Source organism: Triplophysa rosa, linkage group LG1 (assembly GCF_024868665.1).
Source record: "Triplophysa rosa linkage group LG1, Trosa_1v2, whole genome shotgun sequence".
NCBI lineage: Eukaryota > Metazoa > Chordata > Actinopteri > Cypriniformes > Nemacheilidae > Triplophysa > Triplophysa rosa.
In genome coordinates this window covers 29,407,483-29,425,008 of record NC_079890.1, presented here as the reverse complement: position 1 = coordinate 29,425,008, position 17,526 = coordinate 29,407,483, and the positions used below count along the sequence as shown (strand labels likewise).

The 17,526-nt window shown below is 37.5% G+C and overlaps 1 protein-coding gene across 4 annotated transcripts in view; it reads right to left on the bottom strand.

The window, feature by feature from the left end:
* The window catches only part of nhsl2 (NHS-like 2), a 60,654-nt gene that overhangs the window by 7,059 nt on the left and 36,069 nt on the right, over positions 1–17,526 (bottom strand). For all 4 annotated transcript variants that reach the window (XM_057351518.1, XM_057351595.1, XM_057351668.1 and 1 more), the window contains exons 2-4: positions 5,792–5,944; positions 2,329–2,471; positions 1,666–1,855 (exon numbers count right to left, since the gene is read on the bottom strand). In XM_057351518.1, coding sequence (XP_057207501.1) covers positions 1,666–1,855; positions 2,329–2,471; positions 5,792–5,944 — 486 coding nt within the window. The remainder of the gene's footprint in view (positions 1–1,665; positions 1,856–2,328; positions 2,472–5,791; positions 5,945–17,526) is intronic.

Genomic DNA, 17,526 nt, shown 5'->3' with positions numbered 1-17,526 from the left:
TTCTTTACATTGATGCCCTCTTTTTTCCTCCCTGAAAACACCCACAGAAGCCTCATTACCTCCCAACATGTGAGCTGGCTTCATTCATGAAAATACCAATAAAAGGAGGTAAAAAACCTTTCCTGTTTCACCCACCCATCCTCAACAGTTCTCTCTCTCTCTCGCTTACACTATCTGTCTCTCACTCTATGCAGCCTTTTCTGCGCTTCCTAGCTAAGTGAAGGAGGGAGAGCTGCATGTTGCCATGGCAACAGCTACCTGTTCATTATCTTTAGCGGGTGAAGAGCAGCACTACGTTGGGAATCAGACCCCAGGCTGCCTAAGAACAGCATTAACTGTGTTTACAGATCCAGCCATCTCTCTGGTGTGTCTGGGCCAAAAAAGGGTAACAGAAAGGAAGTCAAGAAGGACATTTAGAATGATGGGTGTGGGACAACTGAGATAGAAAGAGGTAAGGAAAGCAAAAGTACTATTGCTACAAGAGACGTGATGTCTCACTTAAAAAAATAGGATGATGGATTGAGAGAGAAGGTAAAAGGGCTTTTCAATTTTAAGTAGGCTACATTCATAAAATGTGACAAGGGTACGAAATATCAGATCGCGTTGAAAGACTAATCTCATGAATCTCTCACTGGCTTCTCCTAAAGTGCTATTGAGATTTTGCTTAAGTCTACTGTTTCTAAGATGTTACCCCCTAGTTAAACCCCTAGTCATCTTAAATGTGTCTCTACAGTTGCAGGAGAGATCTCAGGAATCTCCAAAAATGTGCTCAGAATTGCCAAGATGGCAGTTGAATATTAAATATTATTACTCCTCTAAGAATTAAACTCTGATCATAAAGAGCTTAAGAACTGAGAAATGGGGATGTGGGTTGGAAATGATATGATCAGTCGAATCAAAATTTGATTCTTATCCATTAAAGGGATAGTTCACCCAAAAATGAAAATTCTGTCATCATGGGGGAAGAGATCTGTTTGATTACTGACATTCTTCTAAATATCTTCCTTTGTGTTCAGCAGAACAAAGAAATTTATACAAGTTTGGAACAATCTGTGGGTGAGTAAATGATGACAGAATTTTCATTTTTGGGTGAACTATCCCTTTAAACTTCTTTTCAATGTCCTTCCAAGTCACATTTTCTGGTAGGGAATCGTAATGTACTCAACCACTCCAATGATGACGATGAACGATAATTATACTGCAAAAAAAATCTTTTTTTCCGGGAATATACTATTTACATAAAAACCAGCGAAACTGCCTTATTTATCTAAGAATACAGAACATATGAATTGTGTATTTGTACTTTTTTCTTGTTTTAATCGTAAATTCAACTAAATTTAGATTCTATTATATTGTTTACATTTTTTCCCACAGAAAACTTTTTTTTGCAGTATGTTGTTTAAGTGTTCATGTTATGTCTGAGTTTTCCCTCTCAATAATACAGACATAGCTGAGGGAATCTTAGCTGCACACAATAAAATATTCTCTGTGGTATGCACTCATTCCATAACAAAATACTAAAATGAATCATTTTGAATAATTCAGGTAAAAGTTGTTGAACAATAGACAACATTAATTATTAACTCCAAACATACCAGAAGTCTTCAAGACTTCAAAAGGATAGAACCAAAATATAATGCAGAAAATAGGCTGAGTCACATTTACCTGTGATCTCAATGGGGACAAGGTGAGAAGGTGTGTGTCTTCCCAGGTGCCAGCGAGGTTTCTCTGCAACAGGGCGGCTAACTGAGGCATTCCAGCCTAGAAGAGACTTCTCTGAAGCGCAGGGGGTGGGGTCCTGCGCCCGGACCCCTAATGTTGTGGTCTCATCCTCACACACCTGCTTACTTGCAGGCTAAAGAGAGAAAAACAAGGTTATTGTGTGTGACATTAATGCTAATTCTCAAACAATGTATTCATTTTATTACATGGCCATTTCTCAATTTTTGCATACATTTACAGCAGAACTGCTCAATGAAAATAGGATCTGCTTTTTTTCAAACACTCCAATTGTTTTTTTAAGTAGATCATGATCAATGTATAAATGATTAATCCGTCAGGATGTGTAAACTATTTATGATTCAAACTGTAACGTTTATAGTTACATGCTCAGAACCCGGCAACATATATTAGCCTGTAGCTGTTTTTACTCAAGGGACAAACCACATGCAATTACATCTTCAAAACATTAATGCTTTATAAGATTTTTTTTTTGACCCACATCAGAGTCCACAGAGCTTAATGTGCCCAGTAAACCTCTTAGTTAGTCATTGAGCAACTAGTCACCATCAGTTTGCGAGCTAATACGACAGCAGAGAAGTTGTTTACCACAAAAACAAACTCTGTCTTCTTGTTGCTGAGTGAGGAAGGGGATCGGCTGAGGGTGGTTGACGTGTCCTCGGAGCTCGGCGAGGAACAGTGTCTGAATGTCTGTCCTGTCACTCTGTTATCATACAGCTGCTCCTCAAAATCTAAGTAGACAGAGTTTTAAAGTTAGCAACAGCCCTGAGAGACATGCAATTTACAGAAATATAGTATTCGTGGAATCTCTCTCTCTCGCTCGCATTGTCTGAAACGTTCCCTAAGGCTCTTGTAAACAGTCTGATTATCATTTCATTCATTCCAAGGACTCTCCTCAAAAGCCCCCACCCCATGCTTGTGGCCACTCTAATCCCCCAAAACATTCCCTTTAACCCCTCCCATTAATATACACCCACATACAAACAGTTTGTCCTCCACTTATCCAGGCTTCTTAACCCTTACTATTCAGTTATATGTTTGTGTGTACAGGTTTGTATTCTTCCCACTAATAGCTTATAAGGTCTGGTTGTGTATATGACTGATGTGCGATGGTGTTAAATAAAGGGATATGTTCCCTCCATTGCCAAAATGGGATGCCACACTCTTAGAGTTGTGGTTGCCTAGCAATGGCGGGCCGTCTAAGACAATGGCATACCTCCGGAGTCAACAATAGCCCCAAGCCGAAGTTTAACCTCATAGAGTCGAGTCCTCTTCACATGCTGTGGCAGTGCGTAACAAAGCACAAGAGAGAACTAAAATCCCAGACAGCATAAAAAAGAGTCCACGGCTAAACTACATCCTACAGCTGTGCATTGACTTCTAAATATGTTTTGGCATTTTATTTATCATGCAGAAGGCCTGGAGACACTTCTGTTTTTTTATGTTTGACCAGCTTTCGAATTGTCGCATTAATGAGAACTCTTTACTTAGATCTCAAGTTAGTTCAACACTTAAGCTGGATGGACTGCCAACATACAAGGACCAAACTATGTGTGCAATTTTCAAATGCATTTTGAAGATTAATTCACCGCAGCTGTAACAAGACCAAACTCACTCCGGTAAAGGAAATCCATTCTAAACAAAAACACAAAGCAAATTCTTAAATAAACACAACTATCCTCCCTTCTCCAAACCTCTGGCTCATTACAACAAAACCTTACAATACCAGTTTATATAGCTCAGCAAAGTCACTCAAGAGTTAATAAAAGGTTCTTTGCCGTGCAGTTTAGGGAATTATATTCATGCAAACTCTAGCAAGTTCTAATCAAAAGAGAAGAAAGTGAATTGGAAGGTTTGAACTCACCAGAATAGTTCATACAAGCACCCGAGGAAGCCCTGTGGAAGGCTAGGTTTCAAAGACCAATGTCAATACTTCAAAGATGTATGAGAGAGGGCACCAGAAAGCAACACCAAAGTGAGATGTGTGTATGTGTGTGAAGGTATTTGAGACACACCCTCCCCTCCTTCCCAGTCAGCAAAACTAATGGTACTAATTCCTATCAGCCAACCAAACGGCTTGCCTAAACAACATGACAACCACTCAAGCGTGTAGGATTCGACAGTGGTCGTGAACAACCACAATGCCTCCCCTAACAAGATACATGATGAAAAAAACATTTATTAAATATAGGTCACTCCTTGTCTTGTGTATAAAGGAGAATTCAATGGAAGAGTAACAATGAACCTTTTCTATTCTATTTGGACAGTTTGTTTCTGGTCTATTTTTTTAATTAGTTTATTTCGTTATAATTGAAAGCAAATTATTTATTTAAATTGGATGCTATAGGTATTATGGGTTACAAAAACAAAAACAATTAAAAAAATTCTATTAATTGAAATCAAATATGATATCAGCCTACATATTATTAGAAAACTAACAAAAATGTTGTCTCAGCAACTGTTTCAGCAAACTGAAATAAGTTAAAGTTGAGGCACTAAAAAATAAAAATATAACTGAAATAAAACTGATTTCAATTTTAAAGCAATATAAAAAATAATAATCATAATATGGAAGCAAAAATGGCAAAATAGCAACAATAGCTATTTTTTTAATCTAAAAAACAAAACCTAATTTAAAATATGAGTAAAACTAAACAAAGAAACAAACAAATAACAAAATGAGAAAAGCACAAACAACGATTTTTAGAAAAATATCAAAATGAAACCTTATTTAAAATATTAATAAATAAGAATAAACTACAATACTACAATAAATCTCATTGGATGGGGTGCGTGGTATTTAACATGTCATCCATTAACTTTATGTATTAGCTTGACAATTATGGAAGCTTAATAGCTTCAGTATTGTTGAGCCCTTTATTTTGCTAACATAATATGACTAAACAATTTACAGATATATGCAGAAACGAGTGTTATTTTCACAAACATTTCTGGCATATACAAACACAATAGATGCAACAAACTATATTTACAGTATGCACACACCTCTGGCAAATATTCATGGGCTCTGTAGTCAAATGCCCTTCAGCAGTTCAATGGGCTGCTGAGGACACCAAGAAAAACAGCCAATTAGGCAGTAGGTAACAACACTTTTGTTTGCATTTTATTTGCTTTCTTGCGAAAACAACTCCTTTGTTTACTACATTTTTGGTTAGACAGTGCTAATTATATTCAAAATGTTTAATCAAACAAAACAGCAGCGGTTTTAACAGTAGTATTTTAACAGTGACAGCACAAAACCGTTCACCAAAATTTCAACGTTTAATAACACCAGGGTCGTAACTATCATCAACATCAGAGGGAATATTGGTTCATCTGGTCAACTTTTTAGACAGATTTTTACCTTTAAACTGGTCTAACAGCCCCCCAAACACACTCAAAATGTCATATTTGCTTACATCTCCAAATAGCAGACAGGCATATGCAAAGGAAAATTGCTGTTTATTCACATAGCACACGTTCATAAACCCTGACCACCCACTCAATGTTGTTTGAGCAACAGCTGCCCAGTCGATCTGATACTCAGCTTCAACAAGAATAGCCTCCCTACATCATACTGTAAATACATCATATGTAGGCTAATATCAAAAAAAAGGAAAGAGATGGGAAATTCAACCTGTACAGTCACACAAATGCACAGCGTCGGGAGTCATAAGGAACGATGCAACCATTCAGTGAGAAATGAAATGAACACAAAAGGCGATACTGTTTAGCAATCCGAATCAAATGGATCATGAAGAAAAGTATGATTCAGAGAGAGAGAGAGAACCGAGAGAGACAGGAGAGGGAAAACAAGAGGATGCTCGGAGGAACAGAAAGACAAAAACAGCCTCTCATGCACGCACTGGGAAACACAGACAGGGAATGGAAGTGGAGGATATTCGCAGACATAAACGCACACCCACATGCAAAAAAAATGAAAACACAGGATCCAGACAGACGATCGTGCTGTGGGATTCAACAAACCAGCGACGCAATCTCTCGTGGTTCCAAAACACACAGGCAAACAGCCTGCAGCTGACTCTCCTACCTTGCAGTATACTCTGTAGATTCAGCTGAGCCTCCTGGTGCAATTCCTGCACGCACTCCGGCCTACTCCACGAGCCGAACACATTCACATGCTGTTGCCATGACGATTGGAAGTGGACCGTTCGTTTGCTCTCGGAGTCCAAGTTGGTGGTGGCTGGCAGAGAGAGAGAGAAAGAGGGAGGGGAGAAAAATGAGAGATGCAGATAAAGAGAGAGAGAGAGATGCAGAAAAGAGGGAGGGGAAAGAAAAAGATACATAAACATAAACTGATCAAAATCTGCATCTCACTTTATATATTTGCACACCACAGCAGCAGAGAGGTGGAAACATCTTATGGAGGGAGTGCACGCTTGCTTTACAATCGAAGTGCTGTGATCTGATCATTATAACATTTAATTCATTACACACATAACATGTTTTACTGTCATTATCACAAACATGACAAACAAGACAAATTGAGGTAGACGGCCAACAGAGCTGATGTGCCAGTATTGATCAGTGTTTGAGCGTTGATAGAACAGAAAGTGATATTTGGATACTGCACAAAGCTGCTTTGTATTGTTTTGTTGTTCAAAACTAAAACATTAATAATGACTATTTTATGAATATTATTCAGATCGTCATGGTCTTAATGCAATGGTGTGTACAAAGTTAATATCTACCCTATAAGTATAAACGTGTATACCAACAACAAGTCTTGTACATAAAGCCAAAGAGCAGAGAGACAGAAAAAGACACAGATTAAAAAAAGAGCGCTCACTCATCTCCCAAGAGGTTAACTGAGCACACTTAATTACAACTTCAGTACTAGTTCTCTAAGAGGAAATTAATATGCTACTTCTCCCTCTTATGTAACTCAACTAATTTTGAAAGTATAAAAATAGATACAATTCAAAGAACAGCTCGAAATGTTGAGCATTAGGACAACCAAAAGTGCTCTGTGAGGGGCTGTGTTGAGAAAAGGAAAATGAGAAATGTAAAAATGACTTAACTTTTGGACTAGGCTGTTGTCTCCTGAGCCAAACACATGTAAATAGAGAGCAATGTGTTTGACAGGCAACCCTATGCTAAATATCCTCAAATTTCATATAACTTTCATATAGCCTAGTTTTGATAATAACCATCCTATATACCAATAAAATAAAAAATGGTCATAAAACAAGACAAAAACTAAATTTCAAGGTTCTCACTCCTCATCTTTCTTGATCTATGTAACCTTATAGATTTCGAAACATCTACTTTTATATTTTCTATGAATCTTTCTACATTCAATCATAAACAGATAATACATTTACATTTACATTTACAGTTAGTCATTTAGCAGACGCTTTTATCCAAAGCGATTTACAGATGAGGGAAACAATGGAAGCAATTGGAACAACATAAGGACAACAAAAAGCATAAGTGCAATAAAAGAAAATTGGTCTCATATAGCCTATCACGGTATACAGAGCTAAGATTTTTTTTTTATACATGATACTCTTATTGTAATAATCCCAATCTAATCACCCTCATTAGTGATTCACTCACTACTCATAATAAATTTGCACGAGTTGCATCTTTGAACCCTAGGATATTAAACATGGCACACTGAGTTGGCACCAAGCTCCCGACATTCTATGATGGTGACAATGTGGCTATTTTGAGGTCCCTGGATATAGAAACCAGTTGACTTCTGTATAAGCAAACTTAGCTTGCCATGTAGGCCATTATCATGCCAGATGACATCTTTCATGATGTGCATGCTGCCCAGTGCATATTACAGTTATACTTGGCTTGCTACAAGACAAAATGCATTTCTTTGTTAAAATAACACCAAGAGAAACAACCAGACTGCTACTGTTAACCCACTTCTACCTCATTGAGTTGTTATGGTGCAGAATGTGTCTGGAGGATATTTGTTGGACCTGTGTGCTACTCTAACAATATCACATAAACAGAAGCAATATGTCAGACACAAAGATGGGAAAAATATTGAGAACTAAGTTACTAGCAGTCTACAATATAAAGAAAAATGAAAAGAAGTGAGATTCAGTGGAGTTAAAATTCAGATTCATTTGATTATAAATTTAGACTTTTACATAAGTGTAATGCTTTTCAGATTTTTTCTGTGAGAAGTGACCTCAGCAATCTCACATGTCTCTTCTAGAGTTTCAAAAGCGATGTCAAAGTCTTCGACCCTAAGCTCCTAAATTTTATCAAAGATTTCAATATGAACTTTCTCATCCAAGTCAAGTGCACCTAAATAATTATACTATGTGCTATTTTACTGTAATTCAGCTCTAGTCTAGTCTAATCAACAATTGTCTTATATCTATTTTATTTCTCCTTTATAGAATGCTTATACATTGAAAACTATATAGTCACTGAGTAACTAAAGAGCAAACTTTGAGCAGTAAAATCTGAATCTGTGATATGTAAACATTCATACTGTACACTCTCAAAAATGATGTGTTAATTCTTAACACACTATTTGTGTTATGCATTTTTACACTTCATGTGTTGATTTTACATTTAAATTTATGCATCTGGCAGACACTTTTATCCAAAGTGACTTGCATTGTATTATACTACTAAACATTTGTTTCTAAGTATGTGAAATCCCTGGGATCGAACCCATAACCTTGGCGTTGCTAGCGCCATGCTCTAACCACTGAGGAAAGGTTTTATTTCGTTTTAAATAAATGAAAGAGACAACACAAGTTGTGTTAAAATTAAAAAAAATGTGCTGTTTCAAAAATAACACAGAGATGTGTTCAGTTAAGGACAGCACATTAATGTCTTGTCCTTAACTGAACACAAAATGTGTTGTTTTTAACTGTTTTTTTTGAGCATACTCAACATCAGAGAGTCAAACATTCAGAAATTTTACAGAAATCTGATTTAAGTGTAAGTATACATTTTAGACTGACTTCCTTACATATTCCTTACATATTCTCTATCCTGCTGACGCTGGGAGCTTTGATGAGTAATTCGCTTTTTCTTCTGATATTCACACATTTCATCAGCGGAGCTGGACCGGGTTGTTTACTTTACACATGGGGATTGAAATTTCAGTGCCGTGTTTAGAAACATGCTGAAGGAAGCTCACACAGATCCAATAAGTAAAGAATATACTTGCAAAATGGTGTCAGTGTCCCTCACCAGCCCATATCGGATTGCACAATTTTTTCACATGTATGCAGGAATCAAATTGTGTTTTTGCTCTGTGATCGTACAGAGAGTGCTGCCAAAAGCAATTACTTTCAGAGTATAATTGTAGTGACATGAATCCCAATTCAAACTCTCTTTCTGCCCCTCCCTCGCTCCCTTCACTGATGTGTGAGATTGATGCGTTTCCACCCAGTCAAGCAGGACAGCCCTTGATGGGGTTTTTACTGGTGCACATAGAGAACGCATAGCAGCATGATAGTAATCGCTTATCGGAAGATGTCCAACAGAGTTAAGAGATGGCACATGCCAATATTACCACCACATCTGGACAAGCACCAACGAAAGTGACTCATGGCAGCAGATGTTGTGTTTCGAGCAAAACCAATCCCAGTCCTCAAAGTGATCACATAAAACAGACGCTTAATGAATTAAATCAATCAGCTAATGATGAAAACACTAACTCCTCTGTCAGCTGTCAAAGCTACGCGTAAATATTCAGTCGAGGGTTGGAAACTGGAATCTATGTGTGAACTCAACACAAGGAATGTAAAACAGACACAGCTCAGAATATTTTTTGTAATCTCTGTTGTTCTTCTCTCCATAGTAACTGTATGTGTAGTTTGACGTTTTTAACCATTACTTGTATGTACTGTAAAACAATTTGCAGAAAAATGTATACTATTCTTTACGAGGAACTGATGATCGTGCAGTGTATTTTGCACCACAGCGTCATCTGGGGCCAGGCCCCTAGAGATTGTGCCACCGCTCATAACCACAAACATCTCTGTCCCAATTGTGACCGTCACACAAGACAGCACACACAGATTCCATCACACCTCCTCCATTACAACTGTTTTCCGCTGAAACATGCCATTGAGTGTTTATGAGACTGTGATGTGTTTGCATATGGTGCAGTGTTGGGTCCCAGCAGTGCTGACTATAGTGAGTGCTGCTTCCTCGTGGCCTGCTCTGCACTCCCTCACCTCTCCCCGTCTGTTTCCTCTGGTGCCAGTGTGTGTGTGTGAACGACAAGTGCTGAAAGGCAGACTGTTAGTGAAAGTGTCTATTTGTCACAATGGCTAATAAACACAAACACACGCATGTGTTCACACGCCTTCCCTTACACACAGAGGAAATGTGTGTGGGAAAAGAAATGTGACCATTGGCCTTTTGGAGTTCATCATCCTCCACCACCCATCCACTTCCATCCACTCATTCGCCCCTTTTGTTCCTCTGCTTGGGGTCTACCTACCCAAAGCAAAGCCAGAGACAACAAGGAACAGATAAGGTCTATTATAGGTCTATACATAAAATCACACATTAATATTCAAGTGTGTAATTTCTGTGCCACTAGTATCACCCAATGAAATGGAGTATCGCAGAGATTATGTATTTTTGTAGGCCAACAATTTTACATTTTGCAACACAACAACAGATGTATAACAAAGGTTTGCCTGGGCTCAAATCGGGTGCGGGTGCAGCTTCCTTTTCAAGTGAAATAAGCTCTCATCAACTACACTAAAATCTTTCATCAACTATACCTGAAATATGTTGCCTCAGTAGTGCACTTGTGTTTATAAGAGGCTGTTTAGCATGCATATGAATGAATTTCACTAGTGTTTGTAAAAGTATTTTCAGTAATACCCTACATATGAATGAATTTCACTAAGTTCGATCGATGTTTTTATTTCACTAGTGTTTGTAAGAGGTATTTCAGTAATACATATGAATGAATTTCACTAAGTTCGATCGATGTTTTTATTTCACTAGTGTTTGTAAGAGGTATTTCAGTAATACATATGAATGAATTTCACTAAGTTCGATCGATGTTTTTATTTCACTAGTGTTTGTAAGAGGTATTTCAGTAATACATATGAATGAATTTCACTAAGTTCGATCGATGTTTTTATTTCACTAGTGTTTGTAAGAGGTATTTCAGTAATACATATGAATGAATTTCACTAAGTTCGATCGATGTTTTTATTTCACTAGTGTTTGTAAGAGGTATTTCAGTAATACATATGAATGAATTTCACTAAGTTCGATCGATGTTTTTATTTCACTAGTGTTTGTAAGAGGTATTTCAGTAATACATATGAATGAATTTCACTAAGTTCGATCGATGTTTTTATTTCACTAGTGTTTGTAAGAGGTATTTCAGTAATACATATGAATGAATTTCACTAAGTTTGATCGATGTTTTTATTTCACTAGTGTTTGTAAGAGGTATTTCAGTAATACATATGAATGAATTTCACTAAGTTTGATCGATGTTTTTATTTCACTAGTGTTTGTAAGAGGTATTTCAGTAATACATATGAATGAATTTCACTAAGTTTGATCGATGTTTTTATTTCACTAGTGTTTGTAAGAGGTATTTCAGTAATACATATGAATGAATTTCACTAAGTTCGATCGATGTTTTTATTTCACTAGTGTTTGTAAGAGGTATTTCAGTAATACATATTAATGAATTTCACTAAGTTCGATCGATGTTTTTATTTCACAAGCAGTTATAAGTATTTCAGTAATACATATGGATGAATTTCACTAAGTTTGATCGATGTTTTTATTTCACTAGTGTTTGTAAGAGGTATTTCAGTAATACATATGAATGAATCTCACTAAGTTCGATCGATGTTTTTATTTCACTAGTGCTTGTAAGAGGTATTTCAATAATACATATGAATGAATTTCACTAAGTTCGATCAATGTTTTTATTTCACTAGTGCTTGTAAGAGGTATTTCAGTAATACATATGAATGAATTTCACTAAGTTCGATCAATGTTTTGTTTTTTTGTTTTGTTATATAAGAGGGAATCGTATTCACGCGAACATCATGTAAGTGTCAGAACTGAAAACGCCCTTGTTACTGAGATTACAATTGTTACTGACACCAGGCCCAGCGAACGTCAGGTTCTGGAATGCACCTATCTTGATAGGTTGAACACCGCCTCCACAGAAAGAATATCAATGACTACTTCTCTAGCCCCGCCCACTGGTTTGCGCATGACAATTCTGAAGTAACACAAGTGGCGCGGAACCAGATAGAGCGAGCAAGCAATAAACAAACATGCAGTTAAAGATAGTAAAATATTGTGCCATCCCTGGTTGTGGAGGAATAACTCCACACCCTGCTTCCTTCGGATTCCGATATTAGGAATGCAGGGTTCAAGTTTATTTTTAAAGACGTTCCAGATCATATGGGAAAAACATGGAGCGTTTGTTCGTTTCATTTCTCCGAGGATTCCTTCGTGAACAAGGCACAGGTCGACGCTGGATTTGTGGAGAGACTAAAATGAAAAAGCAGTGCTGTGCCGTCAATAATGGATCCGGTAGGAATGGCGCAGCAATCTTATATGAGTAAAACATTTTTGTACTATGCGTCACTATTGCTTTGCTAGAGATCGCTTGATATGCCCTGAGTACTATTCGCACAAGATTAGTATTACCTGGGGACCTCTAACGTTAGTCATTTGTATTAATTGCAGAGGTTGTCTGTGATCTTAAGCCCGTGAGAATCGGGATCTCTGTGATTTGGCGGGCTCATTTATCATTTATCAAGGTTTTACCCACCGTTTGCGAATAATGGAGGCTGTTTTGAAGTGTTTTGGTATTATTTCTGGGGTGCAGGGTCATATCCATAAATTACCGGGAGTCTCCTGTTTGTTTATTTATCGTGGAAACTCTTGTAACATTTGAGACCCGCGATCGCGGTGATCTTTTGTCCAGCTCGCGATCACGGGTCTCAAATGCGGACAGGTACGGTCATATATCATTAAACGCAATACAACTATAGGCTATACAAACTATACGCAAAGCCTTGCCATCACATCCGGGAAATTGTCAGTAAATTTGAGTAAAATCATCCCGTGCGAATGCGTCACATGAAATACTGATGTGGAGAGGTAATTTATAAATCACAAGAGGTCCCCAGATAATGCTAATCTTGTGCGAATGGTGCTAATGTGTAACCTAACGTTACGTCTCTAACCAAATTCAGAGAAAGCTCCAACTAAGTTTACTACGCAAACTGCTATCCAATCATAGCAGTGGGCGTTTACTTCCAAGTCTTCATGGCGGAACGCCCATTCAAACCGATCGTTTGTCAAGCCGGCCTCAAAACCCGGGTAGAAAATAGCCTATTACTTATTGATTTTGACGCGAACGTCATAAGTAGACCTCATACAACAGTATAAAACAATAAACAAGCCCAGTTCATCACACCATTAAAAAAATCACGAGTGGGTTATAACTTGTGTGTTTTATGTCATAGATTAAAACGTGAAAATATTCAGCGGCTTTGTTAACCACAGACCTATTTTACCAAAAACCCATTCAAAAAACCATAGACTTTGGGGCAATGGAACTGGAAGTGTTAAAATGCTAATTCGCTTCTAAGGGTTTGCATACAAAAACAAAACATTTCCAGAATGCTGCCCTAGTCATCCTGGCCCAAACTTATATCATTCAATATAACCAAACACCTTTTATATCACTAATGAAACACAAATGTACAGTAGGCCTACAGTATTTTAGTAAAGCATGGCAGAAAAATAAACTGTCCCATGTGATTCATATACTGTATAGTGTTTGGTGTTAAATAAAGCACTTCACCTTGTAAGAAGTCTAATAACAGAACAGCAGGATCAGATCACACATGTACAGAAAGTGTCTCCCACAGGTCCACTTCTCAAGGGAAACACATATTAAATGAAAATCCTCCAAAGACATACACCAGAGAGCTCCTAGTCAGGTTTTGGCGTGAGTGGGCAAAATGAAGGGCAAGAGCAGTTTTTCCTAGAAAAAACAATGAGCTCATGCTATAAATGCTGCAAATTTTTGTCCAATTTCCCTTTTAATACATGTTTGGTAATGGCTGATAGAGATTAATGTGGTAGACTCATACTAGTATCAGCAAAGATTAATATGTTGCTTACAGCACTTAGGGCCATGCTACTGTAGATATAGCTCTCGTTGGTGATGCCATTGATATAAGGAATGAGGAATATCTCACACGAAAAATGGCTATCATTAACATTACAAACTTGGACTGTGAATTATATGAAATTATGTATAATTAAATAAAGTTAGACGTCTAGATGTTTTGTTGTGACTGGCTGATGTAAACTCTATTTTCCTATGCTGTATTTACACGGAAATCTTGAACAATCCCAAAGGAAGGCATTATTATGATGTCATTTGTTGCCCTGGTTTATTTTGGCTCTGGATCCTGCAGTATCCGTAAACCAGACTTCACACTGGGCAACAAATCCCAGCCTTCTATTAGATCTCACAGACACCACATTTAAAGGCTTTCTTGTTGACAGCAGGATCTGGCATGCCGTATTTGCTCAAAGGCGGCATGCAATATCAATTTGATAAACTTATTCAGAGAATTAATATTAGTATATGTATGTGTGCATATTTTTTAACCTGCCACACTTGGGATCTACAAAGAAAGAAGTCTAGAGTAAAGACAGCAAAACCTTTAATGACAAATGCATAAACTGCAGGCGCCTGGAGAAACCTTAACTAATAGAAGAATCCAATATGAGTTATGTTATAAAACAGCAGGACAGGGACAAACAGAATTAACTTGAGGGGATGCTTTGTTACAACAATACAAAGTAAGAAAACATTCATCTCCTATGAGGGAACTACAGTAAAATTATTCCTGTGCGGAACAAGGGACAAATCTAGAGCTTTAAATGAAAATGAGTGGAAAGATTCAGGTGTAAACATGGAAAACAGAATTACAATTTAGACAAAATATTCTCAACACTCTGTTTTACTAAAACACACACACATAAGGGATAATCTACATTCAGCGTGTCATCTAAATAAACCCTTGTATCAATAAGAGCAATAATGACTGGCTGACTGTACATTATCCCACCTCTTATACAATCAAATAAGTAAATAAAAAGCAGTCAGAATTTTGTATCACAGAAAACACAGTGCAATAATTATAAATCTAGCATAGATGCTCACACACACACTGACACACATACCCCCACCAAAACAAACACACAGACACCCAATAAAGAAAAATACACCAATCGCCTTCCAGATAACTTCTAGACCTATTGTCCCAACAACAGTCCTGACAGGAAACTGCACTTCATCCACTTCCTGTCACACCAGACAGACGCCGTGATGAAAAGAGACCTTTGAAGGTGCAGATGAATGAGTGTAACAAGAGAAGTAAGCTAGATGTCAGCTAGTTCCTTTGGGAAGTACTCAAAATGTGCAGCTCAAGCAGAGCGTAACCCTTCAGCTCCACAACATGAGGTCACACACAGGCAAAGTCTTGGACTACACAGGTCTAATGCTCTGAGGTCAGGTTATCTTTTGCAATTTAGGCATCTAAAGTTTGTTCAACATAAAAGGACAATTTCTGCCCATACACTAACCTTTAAGGGGATAGATAAATAGACGCTTATAAAGGTCAAAGAAAAAAGGAACTGCTTTGGAGATCCTTCCTGCTCAGGAAGAAACGCAAATGGGTGGAATAGGTGGATCTGACCTATTTCGTAGATATACAGACAAAGTGGATTATAGGGAAAGCCTAAAGGTTTCAGCTTCACTTAAAAATGACCATGCCATTATTTCAATAATATCTCAATTGTTTTCCCAGACAACAATGAAAATAAATGCATGGAGATCAAAGGGAATGATGTCCATGTTTTTATTGCGTTGCATTCTTACTGTGTCAACGATTGACTCATTTCTGTCAACTTTAGGAGAGACATTTGAGACATAATGTATGCAATGCATGAATGACATATGTCTTAATAAAGTCTCTAACAGCAAGCAATCAAATTTTCACTCTGGAAATGTAATACCACGTACTGTACTTTTGTAAGTGTTACTTTTCTTTCTATTGGGTATTTCTCTTTTTAGCAGCCCCTTTCTTGCTAAAAAAAAAAGTGTGAGTTATACAGCAATGCCATCAGAGTTTGTTTATAACTCAAACGAAAGTGAAATGTTTTGAAATCACATTGTACTTCGGCTGAACTTCTGACTGTTCCACCAGTCTCAAGCAACAGACTAAAGATGGAGCATTGAAACAGAGCGATGGAAAAGCCACAAAATACTTTGGAGATTCCAGAAATGAAAAGATGATTGTGTTTGTGTGAAAATTTAAGAAGAATGTGAGAGAGAGAGAGAGAGAGAGAGAGAGAGAGAGAGAGAGAGAGAGAGAGAGAGAGAGAGAGAGAGAGAGAGAGAAGAGAGAGAGAGAGAGAATGGCAGAGTTTGTGTGTTTGTGAGCAGATGGCTTTGATGGAACATATCTGTCAGTGGCAGGATCAATAGATGACTGATAAAGACAGTGGATTGGCAGAAGTCTCAAAAACCATGTGATTCTGTAAACATAAGCAAATACTCACATGCACACACACATACACACACAGTGGTTTAATCCTGGCTACAGCTCTCTCCTTACAGGCATTTAGACTGTCACTCAGGCTGTGTGGCCGCCTGGACTCAAAGGCTTCATTTAGAAACTCGTTTGCATAAAAATTCTATGAGGCTTAATTTTCTCTCCCATTCATTTTGGATACATAATTAGCCAGTGAGCTTTGGATGTCTTCCTTGGTGCAATACATATTCAGGGGAAGTAGGTGTATGTAGTTTTGTGTAAGAATGTGTGTGTGTCACGGTATCATATTCCAGATATTTAAAATGCGGTGTTAAAAAGCAGTATCTGTAATCTAACATTTAATATCTTGAACACAGGTCCCCTTGCATATAATGTTGTTGCCATGTCGCCATGTTGTTTCTACGGTATCCCTAAACAGATGAACTGCTCTACAGAGCGCGTTTTGTAAATACATTATCTCCTTCGGCAAAGAAGTGAAAACGTGATGACATCTTAGTCCTCTCTCAGCCTCCGTAGTGCTTCGAAGGGGTTTGCTAGATGCTACTAAAAATTACACAATGGTCCTTTAATCCATGTTAATTTTAACATTTGCTAAATACACTACACGAACATTAGACTAATACAAAAAATGAAAAGTTGTAACCGGTAACATTATTTAATGCACAATGAAATAACATGAACAACTGTATGGCACTATAACAAAGAGTAATGCTGAAAAAACAGCATTTGCACATTGTTATTTCATGTTACTGCACTAAAAATACAACTGTAAAATGTAAAGTGAATATCTGTCACAATATTTATACATGACACAAAGTTACGTTATGTCATGCCGTCTCAGAGTCAAGTAGTTGGTCATTTAGCAGATGCTTTTAGCGGTATAAAAGTTGAAGAAACTACCAGCAATTAGTGTGGATGTGGACCTAATATAAAGTGTTTTTTGATTAAAAACTAAATCAGCTTCGAAATCATTGATAAATCATATAGAAAGCACTTCCAACAACATTTAAAATTTGAAGAGGCAATTGCATTAAATGCACTGCTGCATGGCCATGTGTGGGGGTGTAATGAATTTGTAAGCGTGTGTGCGTGTGTGTGTGTGTGTGTGTGTGTGTGCCGCGTGGTGGTGTGTGTGTCCTGTGTGTGTGTGCGTGTGTGTGTGTGTGTGTGTGTGTTATCTGGCTCATTGTTGCTA